This window comes from Paramisgurnus dabryanus, chromosome 13 (assembly GCF_030506205.2).
Source record: "Paramisgurnus dabryanus chromosome 13, PD_genome_1.1, whole genome shotgun sequence".
Classification (NCBI taxonomy): Eukaryota; Metazoa; Chordata; class Actinopteri; order Cypriniformes; family Cobitidae; genus Paramisgurnus; species Paramisgurnus dabryanus.
The window spans coordinates 11,216,760-11,233,937 of NC_133349.1; the positions used below are offsets into that span (position 1 = coordinate 11,216,760).

The 17,178-nt window shown below is 39.1% G+C and overlaps 1 protein-coding gene across 2 annotated transcripts; it reads left to right on the forward strand.

Moving 5' to 3' along the window:
- Positions 1 to 150: 150 nt before the first annotated feature.
- pi4kb (phosphatidylinositol 4-kinase, catalytic, beta) lies at positions 151 to 16,619 on the forward strand. Of its 2 annotated transcripts, XM_065298502.1 has the most exons (12): positions 151 to 290; positions 1,934 to 2,970; positions 9,206 to 9,250; positions 11,895 to 12,122; positions 12,220 to 12,447; positions 12,528 to 12,637; positions 12,718 to 12,822; positions 12,908 to 13,031; positions 13,264 to 13,529; positions 14,439 to 14,571; positions 14,653 to 14,773; positions 14,852 to 16,619. In XM_065298502.1, exons 2-12 carry the CDS (start codon positions 1,939 to 1,941, stop codon positions 15,031 to 15,033), a joined length of 2,574 nt encoding a protein of 857 aa, XP_065154574.1. In that variant the 5' UTR covers positions 151 to 290; positions 1,934 to 1,938; the 3' UTR covers positions 15,034 to 16,619. The 2 variants fall into 2 exon arrangements, with proteins under 2 accessions (XP_065154574.1, XP_065154575.1); XM_065298503.1 differs by lacking the exon at positions 9,206 to 9,250.
- Positions 16,620 to 17,178: the final 559 nt, after the last annotated feature.

Genomic DNA, 17,178 nt, shown 5'->3' on the forward strand with positions numbered 1-17,178 from the left:
TAGGTGTGTTCGACTTTTTATACGCGTTGCGCAAACCGTAGCTCTCGTGATATCAAAGTACCGCGAGAGCAAATCAATAGTCTATCGCCCTCGCGATACCGTGAGGTCATATGCCTATTGATGTGCGTAGCGCTTCAGGCAGTTGATGCGGGCAGCCCCAGCGTGTCATATCTCCACTCACTTTATTAGCGGACCGGCTATCCAGCAACAGGAGAACGGCAGCTCCCAAATGGCGCAATTAAAACACAAATAAACCGATTCATTTACCCCCTCACCCGGTTATTTTTGAGGTAAGACAGCGGTGTCACTTGAATACACGCTCTTATGGGTCGGTTCTGAGGGTTAGAAACGTTAAAAAGTAGAGACGTTGCGTTAGCCGCTTAGCTAAGTGTGTAGCATCCGCTTGTGTATTTACGAGGCTGAGTCTCTCTGGCCTTCGCGACAGTAAAACATTAAATTATATCTCACGTTTGCTAAATTATTCACCAATTCAACACAGATACTGTAAAAGTGCTTCTCGGAATATGTTTTTGTGAGTCTTAAAAAGCAGGAAAGTAGTCGACGTGTCTCAGCTAAACATGCTAACACAGTAACTGTTACTATAAAAGTCAGACAAAACAAGTGATATTGGGATTTTAAAGCTGATCAAGTGATAAATATGAGTGCTATTATGTGATTTGTCAGTCGTAACAGTGCTGTTATCCAGTTTGATGCATCGTCGCAGACTTTTAACTATGAAACGTCAAAGGTATTTAAATTTGGCTGTGTTTTCTTTAAATCCAGTATTTGTTTGCCTCGATGTTGATTACTTGGTCTGCCCTGTTAACATAGTAAATTATTAAAACTTTACTTGTTGTTACCAATAATTGGTGACTAATACAGTGGATTTCATGATGCATATCAGTTTTACTTTTGTAGTTCCTTAAGGATGAGTTTGGGATGGTGGTCTTTGTTCAGTTCTGTGGGTGTTGGCAGACCTAGGTCCTATGATCTACGTGATAAGTGTTCCTCTCTAGATTACTGTGTCAGACTGTGCTGTTCTCACATTTCAATGATTGAATCTGCTTTCTTTCCATTGCAATAGGAGAAGCATGTGTTTGTCAAAAGTTTTGCTGCGAAAAAACAAAAGATAAAGTCCTTGTTTACAGCCACGGTTTTCTTTGATAGAGGCTTGTGATCATCTTTTAGTAGTTAGAAGTTTTTTTTTCAGTGCAATATTTTTTTCATTATCACACGGAAGAGCTGGCAAGCTAACACACAAACTGTCAACTCGGAGTAAACATTCGATAAGAGTTGGATGCACAATATCACACGTTCAAAGAAAGCTGGTGTCTTCATTTTAGATGACTCAGTCTCCATCCGTTGCCATGTGCTGTAATCTGCATCACTTTCTGAATCAGTTTTGAAGTGTGCTGTTAGTTTCAGTTTGTTGCAGCTTTTATGTCAGTGCCCTTCATGATTAAAGAGAGATCAGATCATGTTTTCGTTTTGCAAAAAAGTAAATCTAATGCAGTTGACTTTTCATAGATGTTAACAGAATCAAAAAATTTATAAAACGCTATCTGATGAACCGTGTCACCTATCTTTATGTAGTGCTTCAGTTAAAGCGCTTATGTTTCATAATGCAGCACCATTGTGATCTGATCTGACTATGGTATTTGAGACACTGATGCTTCCTATTGTTTAGTATTGGCCTGTTGGTATTGGTCAGGTTGTTTTGCGTATTACAGCATTGTTCTGCATGTAGATCAGTGTGACCAAGCTCTTGGTGCTTTCACTGAAGGCTGTTTATCGGAAAATATAAAAGTTTTGGATGATGAATCTGTATTTTTTTTTTTATAATTCTGACTGCTGTTTTGTGAATGCATTCTGTATTGGCATGCTGGCTGCTTATGTTGTCTCTCTCATAATTACTGTCTCTGTTTTTATACAGTGGCCATGGGTGACACAGAGCTGGAGCTCTCCCCCGCCCGGCTTGAAGAGCTGCAGAAGAGCCCGTCAGCCTCTTCTACCTCCACCACCTCCTCTCTGTCCCTGCCCTCTTCTCCCTCCTCTGGCCCTCATCCACTAACCAGCTCCAGTCCGAGCACCAGCGAAGGCCTGTCCACCTCTAGCCCCCCTCTGGATGTCATAACCGAGGGAGTGGGTGAACTCAGCCTGGTGATCGATACCGAGGTGGCTAAGAAAGCCTGCCAGGAGGTTCTTCAAAAGGTAAAGTTTCTGAAAGGGGACGGAGAGGTATCTCCAGCCAATGCAGAGCCCGGTTTGGTAAACGGTACGGCGCACCATGATTCAACAGATGCAGGAAGTGGTGGAGGAAAGCCTCAAAAGATCAGCAAGGAGGAGGCGGAGCCAGTGAAAAGCGCGCGACGCCGTCAGAAGAACAATTCCTCGAAGCAGTCCTGGCTTCTTCGGCTCTTCGAGTCAAAGCTGTTTGATATATCAATGGCTATCTCTTATCTGTACAACTCCAAGGAGCCCGGTGTCCAAGCCTATATCGGAAATAGACTTTTCAGTTTCCGTAACGACGAGGTGGACTTCTACTTGCCCCAGTTGCTTAATATGTACATTCACATGGACGAGGACGTCGGCGATGCCATCAAACCCTACGTGGTTCACCGCTGCCGGCAAAGCATCAACTTCTCCCTGCAGTGTGCCTGGCTGTTGGGGGCCTACTCTTCTGACATGCACATCTCCACGCAGCGGCACTCTCGTGGCACGAAGCTGCGCAAACTCATCCTGTCAGACGAGCTCAAGCCCGCCAGCCAGCGCATTCGCAGGGAAATGGCGCAGCCTCCTCTCTCCTGCCCCCCTCCCCTTCATCACGTTCAGGGAATGAGCGAACACAGCCTCTCGCCATCCAAACGTACGCACCAGCGCTCGAAATCTGACGCCACTGTTAGTATTAGCCTCAGCAGCAATCTGAAGAGAACCGCAAGCAACCCCAAAGTAGAGACGAGTCAAGATGAGGTGAGATACCTGTGAGGTCACAATGGTTACATGCTTGTTTACTCATGTGGTTTGATTGTCACATTTGTGTTTTGATTTAGTTTATCACTCTCTAGCCATTACTTAAACATCCCATGGATGTTGTTGCTCAGCTGTTTGATGCAAATGTGGAAGGCACACAGCTCAGAGATTTGTGTGGTTTCTATGGCTGCGCTGGAAAAGGTGTGTCCATGTTCCACATTAGCAAGTGTGTCCCTGGGACAAGAAATATTAAGGAGGTTTTTTTAAGGACAGGTGTTTGTAAGCTTCCTTGGTGGCTTGTGTTTACATAGGCTGTTGCTGTCTATTACAGGATTATTATTAGAAAAGCAACATTTTAGGGCTCCATATTCATATCTATGTAAGTTTGGAATGAATGGCGATATACAGTAAATATCTCAGTGTTTTCTACAAAGTGAAATAAATGCAAATCAAAGCCTCACGTGAGATGTCACAACAACCTTTTTTAAAACAGTGTATGATGAAAATAAAATTTAAAAGACAGGGTTTTCATCCCTGTTTGAAAATATACAATTGCACAGCATGTGAGTTGGTCTGAAAGCTTACCTTTGACCACAGGGTACATTTTTGGCTTCTTTTGCAATTAAGGTCATATTAGTACCGATATAGATGGGTAGCTTATTTGGTTTAGCAACAGAGTCGTGGTATTTTGATATATTTGAATTATTCTACCACATCCACAAATGTAAATTTGAAGCACCAATCCCAGTGAAGGCAGGAGCCAGCAGGGGATGAATAGATTTAAAATAATTAACTCTGATTCCCAGAGGAATTATGACGCCTCTGCAACTCTACTTGTTAGGTCACTCTCTTCTCTTTGTTTTAATATGCACAGTCATGCTAATAATCCTTTGGGCCAAATGTCATGCCACTTAAACCATTTTCACACAGGGATTATGGAAAATGCATCTGGGATCGTTAGATTTTTGGTTCATTCACACTGGCAATGATTTCTGGAATCTATGCGTGCATTCACACACATATCGTAAAAGTCCTGCATAGGGATGGGCGATAATTTGCATGTAATTGTTATTGCGCAACTCTTCAGTAAAGCCAGTTCCTTGATGTAAATTGCCATCACCTGCTTTCAGATGGAGCAGCATTTACTACACAAAGCCGTAGTTCACAGACAATCGGGGCGATGTTGCGTTAATTATCGCGGATATATCACCTGCGATATGTATGCGATATGGCCCAGCTTGTCAGTGAACTACGTTGTTTTTTTTTTTAGTTTTTTTTTTTTTAAGTAAATGCCGCTCCATCTGAAACCAGCTGATGGCGATTTACTACTAATCAAGGAACTGGCTTTACTGACGAGATGCGCATGATATCGCATGCAAATTATCGCACATCCCTAGTCCTGCACTTGGTAGGTCTGAAGTTTGCTAATTATCCATGATTTCTCTCTCAAGAAACCACGCACATGCTTTTTTGTTTATGACAAGATTATTAGGAGCGCATGATGCGCTGTTCTGTCATGCTGGTGAATGATCTCCGCTTAAGTGCAGATAGTGGGGAGTTCCCTGATATCTGCTTTAATCCAGTTTTTCCACCATTTCCCGTCGTGAATGTTAATCTGCATTTAAATCCTTTTGTCAAAGAGCTGAACCATACCTTCTTGTTGCGATGACACGTGCATTGTCACTACGGCACGCTCCTTATGGCATTGTTTCTGCATCTTGTTAACACACAATGCCTGCCGTGAATGTTAAGGAAATGTTACCCTCTTTACGGGGGCGATTGCAGAACAATTACGGGACGTGTTTGTGTTCACATAGAAGCCTCTCCATAATTGACTTACTTTAGACTTCGGCAAAGAATCAAATCAATAGAGTCCCACTGGAGTATATTATTTCAGATAACAAACAAACTAAAAAGTGAATTGCAATTTAAATCATAGCTAAAGCATATTAACTACTACAAGTGGCAAACGTTACTGTGTAAAATTAATGTATACAATGTTATCTACAGAACCTTGAATTCTTACCCACCTGCCAAATCTTTATTTGCACAGCAGTGATCCATGCTAGCCGTCTTCCCTTTACTTTAGAATATTGAAACATTATTATTGCCAAAAAGGTTGACAGACTGATAAACAAACGATAAATAAAAAAAGACCGTAAGTTAACTCCGGCCCAGGCGTGTAATGTGCATTCTTCAAATAAAATAAGTGTCATGTTAACCTCTCAGTGGATCAGATCTCCAAGATTAGTTTGGAGATCAGTGTAGCAGATGGATCCGTTCCTGTTTGTAAGACATGGTCAAGGTGGACGGTATTATCTTACAATACATCATAACATTAGCCAATTTGTCTAAAAGTTAAATGTACTTTCTGTTAATGATTGACGGTTTGTCATCAAAATCTTGATAGTTTTATGGTAATGTTTAGATAAGAAAATTGATCTTGCAGGATTGTCTGTGAATATCAGCGTCATTTTGATCTAGTGTGTCATGTTATTGCCAATCTGATATATCCGACAGTGACTAATTTATAGTAGCCATTTTTATAGTAACAAATTTTTATATGGTTTAGTATACAAAAGTATATTATCCTGTTTATTCTTCCCAGTCTTCGAGGTTCACAGGGCCACAGGTTATGTAATATTCTCCTGTGTATCAGGTTTTATTGTGATGTGTAACTTCAGAACTCCTTTCAGCTGGTCTATATTGTTCCTTTATCTTAACCTCATCGCTCAGCACACCCCGCCACCACTCCTTTCACCCATTACACCCTCTGTTCTGACATTCAGTCATGCGCACATTCGTTCATCTTCCTCTTTTATCTCCCTTTCACACTCTTTCTGAACGTGATCTCGGTGCAGCTACGTTGGCACATGGAGTTGTGGCAACAGTGGTGACGTAGTTTCCGTTCCAGTGAGGCGTTCATTTGTAAATGATCAGTGATTACGAAATGAATTCACAGTATTAGCGCACAAAAGAAGTTTCTTTGAAATGTGTAAAAGGTGACAAAGAAAAGTCAGTTCAGCTCCACCTTTAGTATTCACATTGTGACTTGCAATGTCAGTGTCTCTTCTTTCCATTGAGTAACTTAAACTTTTTAAAAATAGGCAACAAATTACCACTCAAGCCGTAGCATAGTACTGTTGATCTTTGGCATTTTGAGCCTCGTCACTTATGTAGTTTTCAAGTGGGATGGGTGCAGAGTCTTATCAGAGGCGTTTGCAAGACAAGTCAATCGTATCTACTGTGATTTATTTACAAAGGGCTGCGGCTTTTTAATCTAAAAGATTTCTCACTTTCTCTAAACTAAAGATTTATTTCAGAAAGAAAAGAGTAAAAAGTAGTCTTATTTCCCTATTTAAGAAAGCTTGTCAGAATAGATGTTTTATCTGGGTTTGGAACAAGGGAATGTTACTCTGCGTTATCAGGTGGAATTTGGACCCCTGCTTTTCTAGAAAAACTGATGGGTTTGACCTTATCATGCCAAAGTTTATCATTCAATCAATATACAGGGGAATTAAATAACTCTCATCCCCAAACAATTCAATCAGTTAGTGGCGCAATCAACTTGTGTATTTTTTTCTGAAGAGAATGCAAGTGCCGGTTCCCCTTGCAAATGCCACCTACGCAATGGTAGGGTATTGTGTTCCTAGAGCATTGCTACATGGGAACTGAGTGGTTCCTTGATGTCGAACCTTTGATATTTTGGTTACTCGATATGGCTCGGTCTTCCTTACAAAGGGATTTATTTCCACCATAGTAAAATTTGTCCATTGTAGTAAGTGATCATTTGCTAAATATGATACATGATAACATAACAACTGCTTAACATTATGTTGGACTGTGCAGTTCAAGGGATAGTTGTCATCAATTTTGTCATTATTTCCTCACCCTTGTGTTGTTTTAAACCTTTATAAGTTTCTTTTTTGATAAATGATGGTAAGCACACAGTTGACTTCCATTGACTTCCATAGTATTTGTTTTTCCTACTATGGGAGTCAGTAGATACCGTCAACTGTGTGCTTACCATCATTTATCAAAATATCATCTTTTAAGTGAAATGTACGGCATGTTTATAAAAGTGGCCAGACTGTGTAGGTCTGTTGAGTTTGGGGTAAGAAAGCATGAAGTCTGGAAAATCTTGCTCAGATGCTATGATATCTTTTTCCAGATGGCTGAAAGGGAGGAGTTTTTTTATTTTTTTTTTAGTTTGAACAACATCAACTTAAGATGCTGATGTGTTCTACCAAAATTTGCTTTCCGCTGCACATGTGCTTGCTGATTTATCATCATCTGATAAGACTCAACATAGTCATGGCATCTGCACAGTGTATGATGTCATGATGTTGGTCTTGTTCCAAGATCCAAATTTTAAGGGTGTTTAAAGACAAACCAGATGTAATTTGACCATTACCAATATGTGACTCAGACTGTGAAAACCCATATGAAGCCATTTTTTTGTGACTTACTGTTTTCATACATAAAATCATCCCACTTAATGTAAAGAACATTCTGTGAATATACAACTTTGATATCTTTAAAGGGATAGTTCACCTAAAAATAAAAATAATTTAATTGAAGACCTCTGTTCATCTTAAGCAGATGGTGTATATTTAGTCCGAGAGCTTGTTGACCCTTCATTGAAAATCTATGTACGGTATACCGTCCAGAAAGGTAATAAAAACATCATCAAAGTCGTCCATGTGACATCAGTGGGTCAGTTAGAATTTGTTGAAGCATCGAAAACACATTTTGGTCCAAAAATATCAAAAATTACGACTTAATTATTCACTTCCGTGTCTGTTGTGATGCGCATGCGCGAGACTAAAGTCACGTGACTGCATTGACGCGGATGACGTACGACGTGGCTGACGTGTTATCTGGTGCCCCCCAGCTATTTTTTTGTTGTTGTTTGTTTTGTGCACCTGGGATTCGTTTACAGTCTGAGGGAGACGTCATTGCAGTCATGTGACTTTAGTCTCGCGCATGCTATACACAACAGACGCGGAAGAGAAGACTATGCTGAATTAAGTCGTAATTTTTGTTATTTTTGGACCAAAAATTTATTTTCGATGCTTCAGCACATTCGAACTGACCCACTGATGTCACATGGACTACTAACCAGACCAGCTGGTTTAACAGCCAAGCAAGTGTTCAGCTGGTTGGTACCTGGTAGGTAGCCAGCTAAGACCAGCATGACCAACTAACAAAGTAGTCAAAACCCCTCTTAAACTGCTAAACCAGCCCCGACCAGCTTGCTTAGCAAACAATATGCTTATTTTACCTGAGTTTCTTCAACAGGGTAGTTCAAATTGTGTTTTTATTTTGACTCAGAGTTCCTTATTGATATCAGAATCACTCTATCATATCCTCTGCGTCTTTATGTGTTGTGTGTAAGTGAGCAGAGTCACAGGATTTGTCATGTGAAGAAAGGCATGATTACGTCATATAGACTGGTGGTTAATGTAATAATAAATAGTGAAGCTAGCAAAATGTGTATCTGTTGCATGTCAGTACACTTAAGCCCAAACCCCAGCTGATTTTTGCTTTATATTGTTTAATATAAAAGGGTTAAAGGGATAGTGAGAAAAGAGTGTTTTAACCAAGCAGATCTGGGCCACCAATGACTTCCATGGTAGGAAAAAAGAATACTATTGAAATGAATGGTGCCCCATTTATGGTTACACTTTTGTTTACTAATTTAAGGTTGTACAACTTGGGTAAATAATCAAATCATTAAAATTTTTCCATGAACCATGCCTTGGTTATGGTAATTACATTTAAAACTACAAACAGTATTGGCATTTTTACTGTACTTTAAAATGTATAGTAGCTATATGGCTTATTTTCACAATTATACTGATGTTTTTAAACCTGGTCTGTGTTTTGTTTTGTGGCCTGTTGTTAGACACAGCAAAGTATTCAAATAAAATTCTTATGTAGAGAAAACAACTAATCCAGCAGTAAACTACGTTGTGTATGTGAGTGTGCTTCTGTGTGTCCTGTAATCCCTCCGCTTGTCCTCACCACCGCTTATAGTGTGTTACATCAATATTAGACAAGAGTCCCGATCAATGTCCAGAGAGACATGACTGTACATTCTGCAGTCCTGCAGAGTCACGGATGCAGCTCAAACACATGAGCGGAGTGTAACCTTGTGTTTTTGTTTTGCTCTCCTCCCCACCCTCCCCCTGTTCTTGTACTGTAACTGCCCCCCTCCCTTTTCCTTTCTCAGGATTTGAGCTCCAGCTCCGACAGTCTCGAACAGGAGGCTGGTACAGTAAGTCTCTCAATGTCTATGTCTAACTCTCCTCTGTGCGTAATGGGATGATGGCTGTGTCTGTTTGCAGGCGGGGTTGACTCCACAGATTCCTTCAAATGTGTGCCTTTAAGATTTGCAATCATGCTGTCACAGGTGAATTATTTCGCATATTTCATGAAAAGGGTGCAAAAAATATATTTTTAAAAATATTAAATTTAAACTCCACATCTAGGAAAGAAGCTTTAAACCTGGGTTGCTCTAAATAATATATGTTAATATATAATAATAAAATAATATTTATATTTTATTATTATATAATAATAATATTTATAATATAATTATAATACTATAAAAGTAATTTGTGTACCTTATTTCTAGAAAAAGCCTAAACGATATTAAGCATCTGACCCAAGGTATTTATTTGATGAAAACTGACAGCATGCTTGCAAACACGTCATGTGTATGTTCTTTTATGTTTTGGCTACAATTATTGGGTTGTGAAATTGTCTTCTTATTCTCTTTTTCAATCAAATGTAACAGTGTATGAGTTTTTCAGCTTTCGGCTATAATGATGTAACGGATGGAAAAATTTATTTTGTTTGTGTTGGGTTCAAACTGGGTTTTTCTCTTTCAAGTACAATGTGATCATACTAAAAGAATTCAAGCTGTCTTACGGAGACTTAATACCAAAGTTAACAAGTTCTCTGGAAGATATTTAAATTTGGCAATATGGACTCCTTTCTACTCTGGGTATCATATGCAAAGGATTTAAGAGACTATTACTCTCCTTACGTTCTTTGAGTTGGAAATCATTTCATGACTCTTGTCATATGTTTCTGTAACCCTTTGTACATGGATTAGAGATATCCATGTATTCTTTGGCATTTGCAACCACAGGTCGCACATGTGGAGGAGTTTGAAGAGTCTTTCGCTACATTTTTCTGTCCTTGGATGATGTATTTGTGTTAATACTTTTCTTATTTCAGGTTATGCTATTCATTTATGACTCCCTTGCTCCACCCTGTGGTCAGCTGTTGCTAAAAGCACTTGCTCACATTTTCCTTTTTCTTTTGTTAATTCCATGCTTCATTTTCAGTTCATTATGCTATGTCACTGTTCTTCACTCCCAATCCTGGAGAGCCGGTGTCCTGCAGAGTTTAGCTCCAACCTTAATCAAACACACCTACCTGTGATTTTCTAGTGATCATGAAGACATTGATTAGCTTGCAGGTGTGTTTGATTAAGGTTGGAGCTAAACTCTGCAGGACACCGGCTCTCCAGGATTGGGAGTGAAGAACACTGTGCTATGTCAATCATGCATGCATGCAGATTTATAGCTCTTTTGAGCACTGCTCATTATTTTCTTGTGCTGATTCTTAAAACAGTCAGAGTATTGTATAATAAATTGTATGCCCTTTGAAATTTAAAATATTGTATTTTTCTATTGAAAGTCGGGTTGGCCCATTTTAGCTTTAATACAATACCAGCTCTAATATCACTTTTTAAGGGATGATCCACTTTTTTTAAATAATATGCTCATTTTCCAGCTCCCCTAGAGTTAAACACATGATTTTTGCCATTTTGGAACCCATTCAGCTGATCTCCGGGTCTGCCGGTACCCCTTTTAGCATAATCTATTGAATCTGATTAGACCATTAGCATTGCGCTAAAAAATAACCAAAGAGTTTCGATATTTTTCCTATTTAAAACTTGACTCTTTTCTAGTTACATCGTGTACTAAGACCTAAGGAAAATTAAAAGTTGCGATTTTCTAGGCTGATATGGGCTGGGAACTAATCAAGTAATAATGGTAACTTTGCTGCTGTAACATGGCTGCAGCAGGTGTAGTGATATTACGTACTGCCCAAATATATATATTTTCAGGCGCTGCATAATATCATTGCGCCTGCTGCAGCCATGTTACAGCAGCAAATTCCTTGATTATTACGCCAGAATGAGAGTATAGTTCCTAGCCATATCTGCTTAGGTCTTAGTACACAATGTAACTCCAGAAGAGTAAAGTTTTAAATAGGAAAATATCGAAACTCTTTGGTTATTTTTTAGCGCAATGCTAATGGTCTAATCAGATTCGATGGATTGTGCTAAGCTATACTAAAATGGTACTGGCAGACCCAGGGATCATCTGAAGGGGATTCCAAAATTGTAAAAATCAAGTATTTAACTCTAGGGGAGCTGGAAAATGACCATATTTTTTAAAAAGTGGAGTGTCCCTTTAATATTAATACTAAATCAAAATCTTGACAAAGATGATATTTCCCAGTTTTGGGAATGCAATTAATGAGAGTTCTTGCCAAATGTTTTGTTGGAGTCACAGAGCCACAGAAGATCAATGTAGGAATATCTCTTTGAAAGTATCCTATCCTCATTATTATTGGATACAAGAAAGTAATTAAAAAATTGCACACATCACTTTTAACTTTGTCACATTTCCTCAACTGCTGAGCTTTACTATATAACATCAAATTGTTATAAGCTATCAAAATTTCCTAATTATTAGTTTTATATGCATGTTTGGTACCCGTATACAAACCCTGTTAGGTAAAATTAATCTCCAAATGAAATGCTCAAATCATTTATGTAAGTTTTAATTTTGAGATAAAATAATTTTTCTTTCTTCTCTCCATCTTTATTCTGCTCTCAGCCTGTGCGTCTAACTCCCCAGAGGGAATTTATTAAGTCTCTAATGGGCATCGGCAAAAGACTGGCCACTCTGCCAACTAAAGAACAGAAAACCCAGAGGCTGATCTCCGAGCTGTCCCTTCTCAACCACAAGCTGCCTGCTCGAGTCTGGCTGCCCACAGCTGCTTTTGACCACCACGTGGTGCGCGTGCCTCATACGCAGGCCGTCGTGCTCAACTCTAAGGATAAGGTGAGAGATGTTCAGTCTTGCGTGAATGTGGATTAGTGCTTTTAGATTAGTGTTGTAATAATCATGGAGTACAAATATTCTTTTTGTGCTTGTTCAGGCACCTTATTTAATCTATGTAGAAGTTCTGGAATGTGAGAACTTTGAGACGTCGAGCGTGCCGGTCAGGATTCCCGAAACACGGATCCGCAGCACACGCTCCGTAGAGAATCTCCCGGAATGTGGCATTACGCCTGACCAGCGTGCCAGCAGCTTCTCTACGGTTCCCAATTATGACAACGATGATGAGGCGTGGTCTGTAGATGACATAGGAGAGCTGCAGGTGGAGGTACAGGACAGAAGTGACTAGACTTTAAAATGTACTTTTGTCATTGTCTTGAAAGAACTTACCTTATTTCCCTTTTTAAGCTTCCGGAGATCCACACCAACAGTTGTGACAACATCTCCCAGTTCTCGGTGGATAGCATCACAAGCCAGGAGAGCAAAGAACCAATTTTTATTGCAGCTGGAGACATCAGGTACATTTGCAAACTTTGAGCTCATGCATCTTGGACTAAAAGACAATAGTAATTATACAGATATATTGCTTGTGTATTAGGCGACGCCTGTCTGAGCAGCTTGCCCACACGCCCACAACATTCAAGAGGGACCCGGAAGATCCCTCAGCCGTCGCTCTAAAGGAACCATGGGAGGAGAAAGTGAGGTCTGTGTAGCACATTTTACACTACTGTTTGTTTTCTCACTTGTTTGCTCTGTGGTTGAGTTTTCTCTTCTGTGCTGTTGTATAGACGAATCAGAGAGTGCTCCCCCTATGGGCATCTGCCCTACTGGCGACTTCTTTCTGTTATTGTGAAATGTGGAGATGATCTGAGACAGGAGCTGCTTGCCTACCAAGTGCTGAAACAACTGCAGGTTGCTTGCCAATCAGTCATTGTCTGTTACAAAAACAAAATGATAAAATTTGCCATTTAAAATGAGTTGCTTTTATAATAATTTATAACATCAGTGTTATCTAGAGAAATTGCTGAATGTAATTGTTACGCACATAGGGCTGTCTTTTTAATTAAAATTAATGTGCAAACATTTTAAATAAAGCTGAATAATGTGGTCAGTTAAGATTAACTATTTTTATCTTCTCTGGTAGATTGTCTGGGAACAAGAGCGGGTTCCCCTGTGGATTAAGCCCTACAAGATTTTGGTCATCTCTTCAGACAGTGGCATGATTGAGCCGGTGGTCAATGCTGTGTCCATTCACCAGGTGAAGAAACAGAGCCAGCTGTCATTGCTCGACTACTTCCGACAGGAGCACGGCAACTACACTACAGAGGCCTTTCTTACCGCTCAACGCAACTTTGTCCAGAGCTGTGCTGGCTACTGCCTCATCTGCTACCTGCTGCAGGTTAAGGACAGGTGAGCCATAGACAGATTGTCCTAACCAGCCATAAATATCTTCTTGCATTGACCCCACGTAATACGTCATGACGTCAAGAGGTCACAGAGGACGAACGCGAAACTCCGCCCCAGTGTTTACAAGTGTGTTGAAAGAGGACCGTTCCTACGTTGTTGTATGTCAACTGATACTAATTATTGTCTTTGTGTCAGTTTATTGTTTACAATGGTCCGCAAATGTGCGTTTTATATATGTAACACGTGACCTCCCTACGTCACTAGGCATTTACGTTAGGTCACGCTGGACCGGACCTAGACGAAAAGTTGTGGTTTAAAAGAGCATATTTTTTATTTTTCTTGTCAAAAATGACAATTGTTTCGCTAGATAAGACCCTTATGCCTCGTTTGGGATCGTTTAGAGTCCTTTGAAACTCCGTTGAAAAAAACTGTTAAGTGTTGAGATAAGTATTAAATGTTGGGCTCTATTAAAGTCCATTAAAATGAGAAAAATCCTGGAATGTTTTCCTCAAAAAACATAATTTCTTCTCAACTGAACAAAGAAAGACATCAACATTTTGGATGACATGGTGGTGAATAAATTATCTGGATTTTTCTTTTAAGAAAATGCAATATTCCTTTTAAATGTGGAAAAAAACAAAATTGGTTTGTATTATGTAATTTGAAATCATGTGCAAAATAGTACATGAAGAGATGTTTGTAACTGTATGCTTCTTATTTTGATACTCTTACTTTGCATTTACTTTTTTTATCAAAATGTTTCATGACACCTCATAAGTCTAATTTCGCGAGAATCACCCTGTTGCATTAGTCCAAAGTGTAAAAGTTTTCTTCACGTGAGCCAAAATTTTGAATGCCAATCAATCTACTAGTTTATATTCAGCCAATGAATTACTAATTTTGTCTTTTTAGGCACAATGGAAATATCTTGCTAGATTCAGAGGGCCACATCATTCACATTGACTTCGGTTTCATCCTCTCCAGCTCTCCACGAAACTTGGGTTTCGAGACATCTGCCTTCAAACTCACCAGTGAATTTGTCGATGTAAGTTTAGATTTTTGTTTTTAATTGAGATTATTGGTCGTTTTCAATGTGGAGAAATTTCATAGTTAAGATGTGTTCAAGGTGATGGGAGGTCTGGATGGAGACATGTTCAACTATTACAAGATGCTGATGCTCCAGGGCCTCATCGCCGCACGCAAGCACATGGAGAAAGTCATCCAGATCGTAGAAATCATGCAGCAAGGTATCACTCAACCTTGAAAACCTGAACTTTTAAGGGTGTTTTTCAGCTTTGCTATAGAAACGTGTTTGTTTTTGGCAGGATCTCAGCTTCCCTGCTTTCACGGCTCCAGCACCATACGTTACCTGAAGGAGCGATTTCACATGAACCTGACGGAGGAGCAGCTGCAAGTGTTGGTGGAGCAGATGGTGGACGGCTCCATGCGTTCCATCACTACCAAGCTGTACGACGGCTTCCAGTATCTCACCAACGGCATCATGTGAGCAGACGGGCGTCTGGACAAGAGCACTAGAACTGGAAAAAGGCTGCACCGTTTTGAAAAAAACCACTCCCCCTGCCATAATCCCAACCCTAGCCCTGCTTGACTGATTTTCCTTTGTTATGGACTTCGCTTTTTTATCTTAAAGAGGTCTTGAGATGTGAAGTAACTGTCCTCTTTTCTCAACAGGCTTTCTATTTGCTTAAACTCTCCTTGTCTTACGCTGTTCTGGATGCCCTTATAGAGTTTTTTACCCTGCTTTTCAGTGCCTCACTTAAACACTAGGCTGTGTACAGACTTTAACATCCCATATTATCATCTGCAATTTCTGTTTTTGCTCTACCACTTATGTTTTCCTTACCTTGGGTGATTTTAAATCACTGAATAACATTCAACACATCTGCAATCTAGTCTCTGCCGATTTGGCAAACAGGAGATGCTGTATCTAAGCCTGTATATTGCATTGTGAAATAAGAGAATTGAGTGGTAAACATTGCTGCTTTGTCCAGCTTTGTGAAGTCAGTGTTACATTAAATGTTTTCGAAGAGAACTTCAGCTCTCTCTTTTAGTCAGCACCGCACAATGAAGAGAACCATTACGCCGTGAGACTTTGCTTAAAGAGCCCTTGTGCAGTAATAGGGTTAATAAAGCTTTTGGATGTTTTAAACTTCAAAACACCAAAGACACAGACCAGTGACTTCAACATTTAGATGAGAATATATAAGTACACTTATATAAAATAATCACGACTTTAAAACATCCTGGTCTGTTTTTCAAGGGTTAAATAAGTTGTGTTTCCAAAGGTCCTGGTTGCTATTTTTTAAATGTTGCAGACTGAAACATAAAAAGGCAGACTAACAGGCAAAAACACTATTTATTACCCCTTTACAAACAGTTCATATAGTTTTCGGAAATACACTTTCTTGTTTGTAGATTTCATTTTGTTGTTATGTTTGACACAAGTTATCTTAGTTGTGCTAATTTGTACAGCCTGAATTTATCATTTTTATTTCTTCTATCTGACCTCAAGTTACCTGAGGTGGGTCAACCTTGTTTAAATTGTGAGCCACTGGAGTTTTTTCTTTTTTTGTGGGAGAGGAGTTGTTCAGAAGCTGTTGCACAAGATTAGATTGACAAATGAATGCTGCTCAGATTTTAGAAAGAGAAATGGAAAGGGCTATGAATAAATGGGGGTAATCAACCCGTTAAATCTTTGTTTTAATTTCTTTACATGTACAGGTGTACGATTCCTTGCTTAGTTTTGTTTTTATTATTTTTATTTTATTTTCATAGTAATTGGGGTGTTAAGCCTCTCATATGTTTTTGTGACACCTGTTCTATTTATCCGTTTCTTAACTATTTTAATTCGTCTTCTCAGTGAAAGCCACATATTCCTTTCTGTGTAAAGACAGCTTAGATGTGTACGTTTTCAGCTGCTTCTCTTTACTATTTTAAACTTCTGTTGTTTCAATGTCAAACTCTTTCTTTCCTTTGAAACTTGTAAAATGGACCAGCTCTTAAGATCATGTGAATAACCTTCCTTTGTGAATGTTGCTTTGTATAATAAATTAAATGTACCTATTCCACACATTTTAAACATTCAGTCTTTGACAAAATTCCTGTGAGACCCAGATTTGTTCGTGATTATTACTGGACCCATGAGTTTCCTAGCTAAATCTCTATGAGAAATGGATTATGGTAATCATTTTAGCTACCCTGCTAATAAAAACTCATGAATGCATCATGTTAAATTATGTTAGCGTCATAATCGCATCATGTTTGCTTCATGCTAAGTCATGATAGCATCATAGATTATAGGTAAATCTTTAATTGTATTGGTTTTAATAGATACTATAATGGTATCTGTGGGTCTCTATTGACAATATGTTGGGTTTTATTTATGAGATGTTATCTGATTGATGGGACCCAACTGAATACCATTAAATCCTACTGGAATAAGGTTTACAACACGGTTTTAATGGTAAACAGTTGTAAATATATACTATATATTTACTTTTTTTTGTCGTTTAGCTTATTTTAACCCCTTCAGACCTGATTTCAGGTGTTTAATCAGTGTGCCTTATTTTGATTGGTTGATCAGCATTTTTATTGGTTTGAACCACAACATGTGATGTCCATTTCAGTGGAT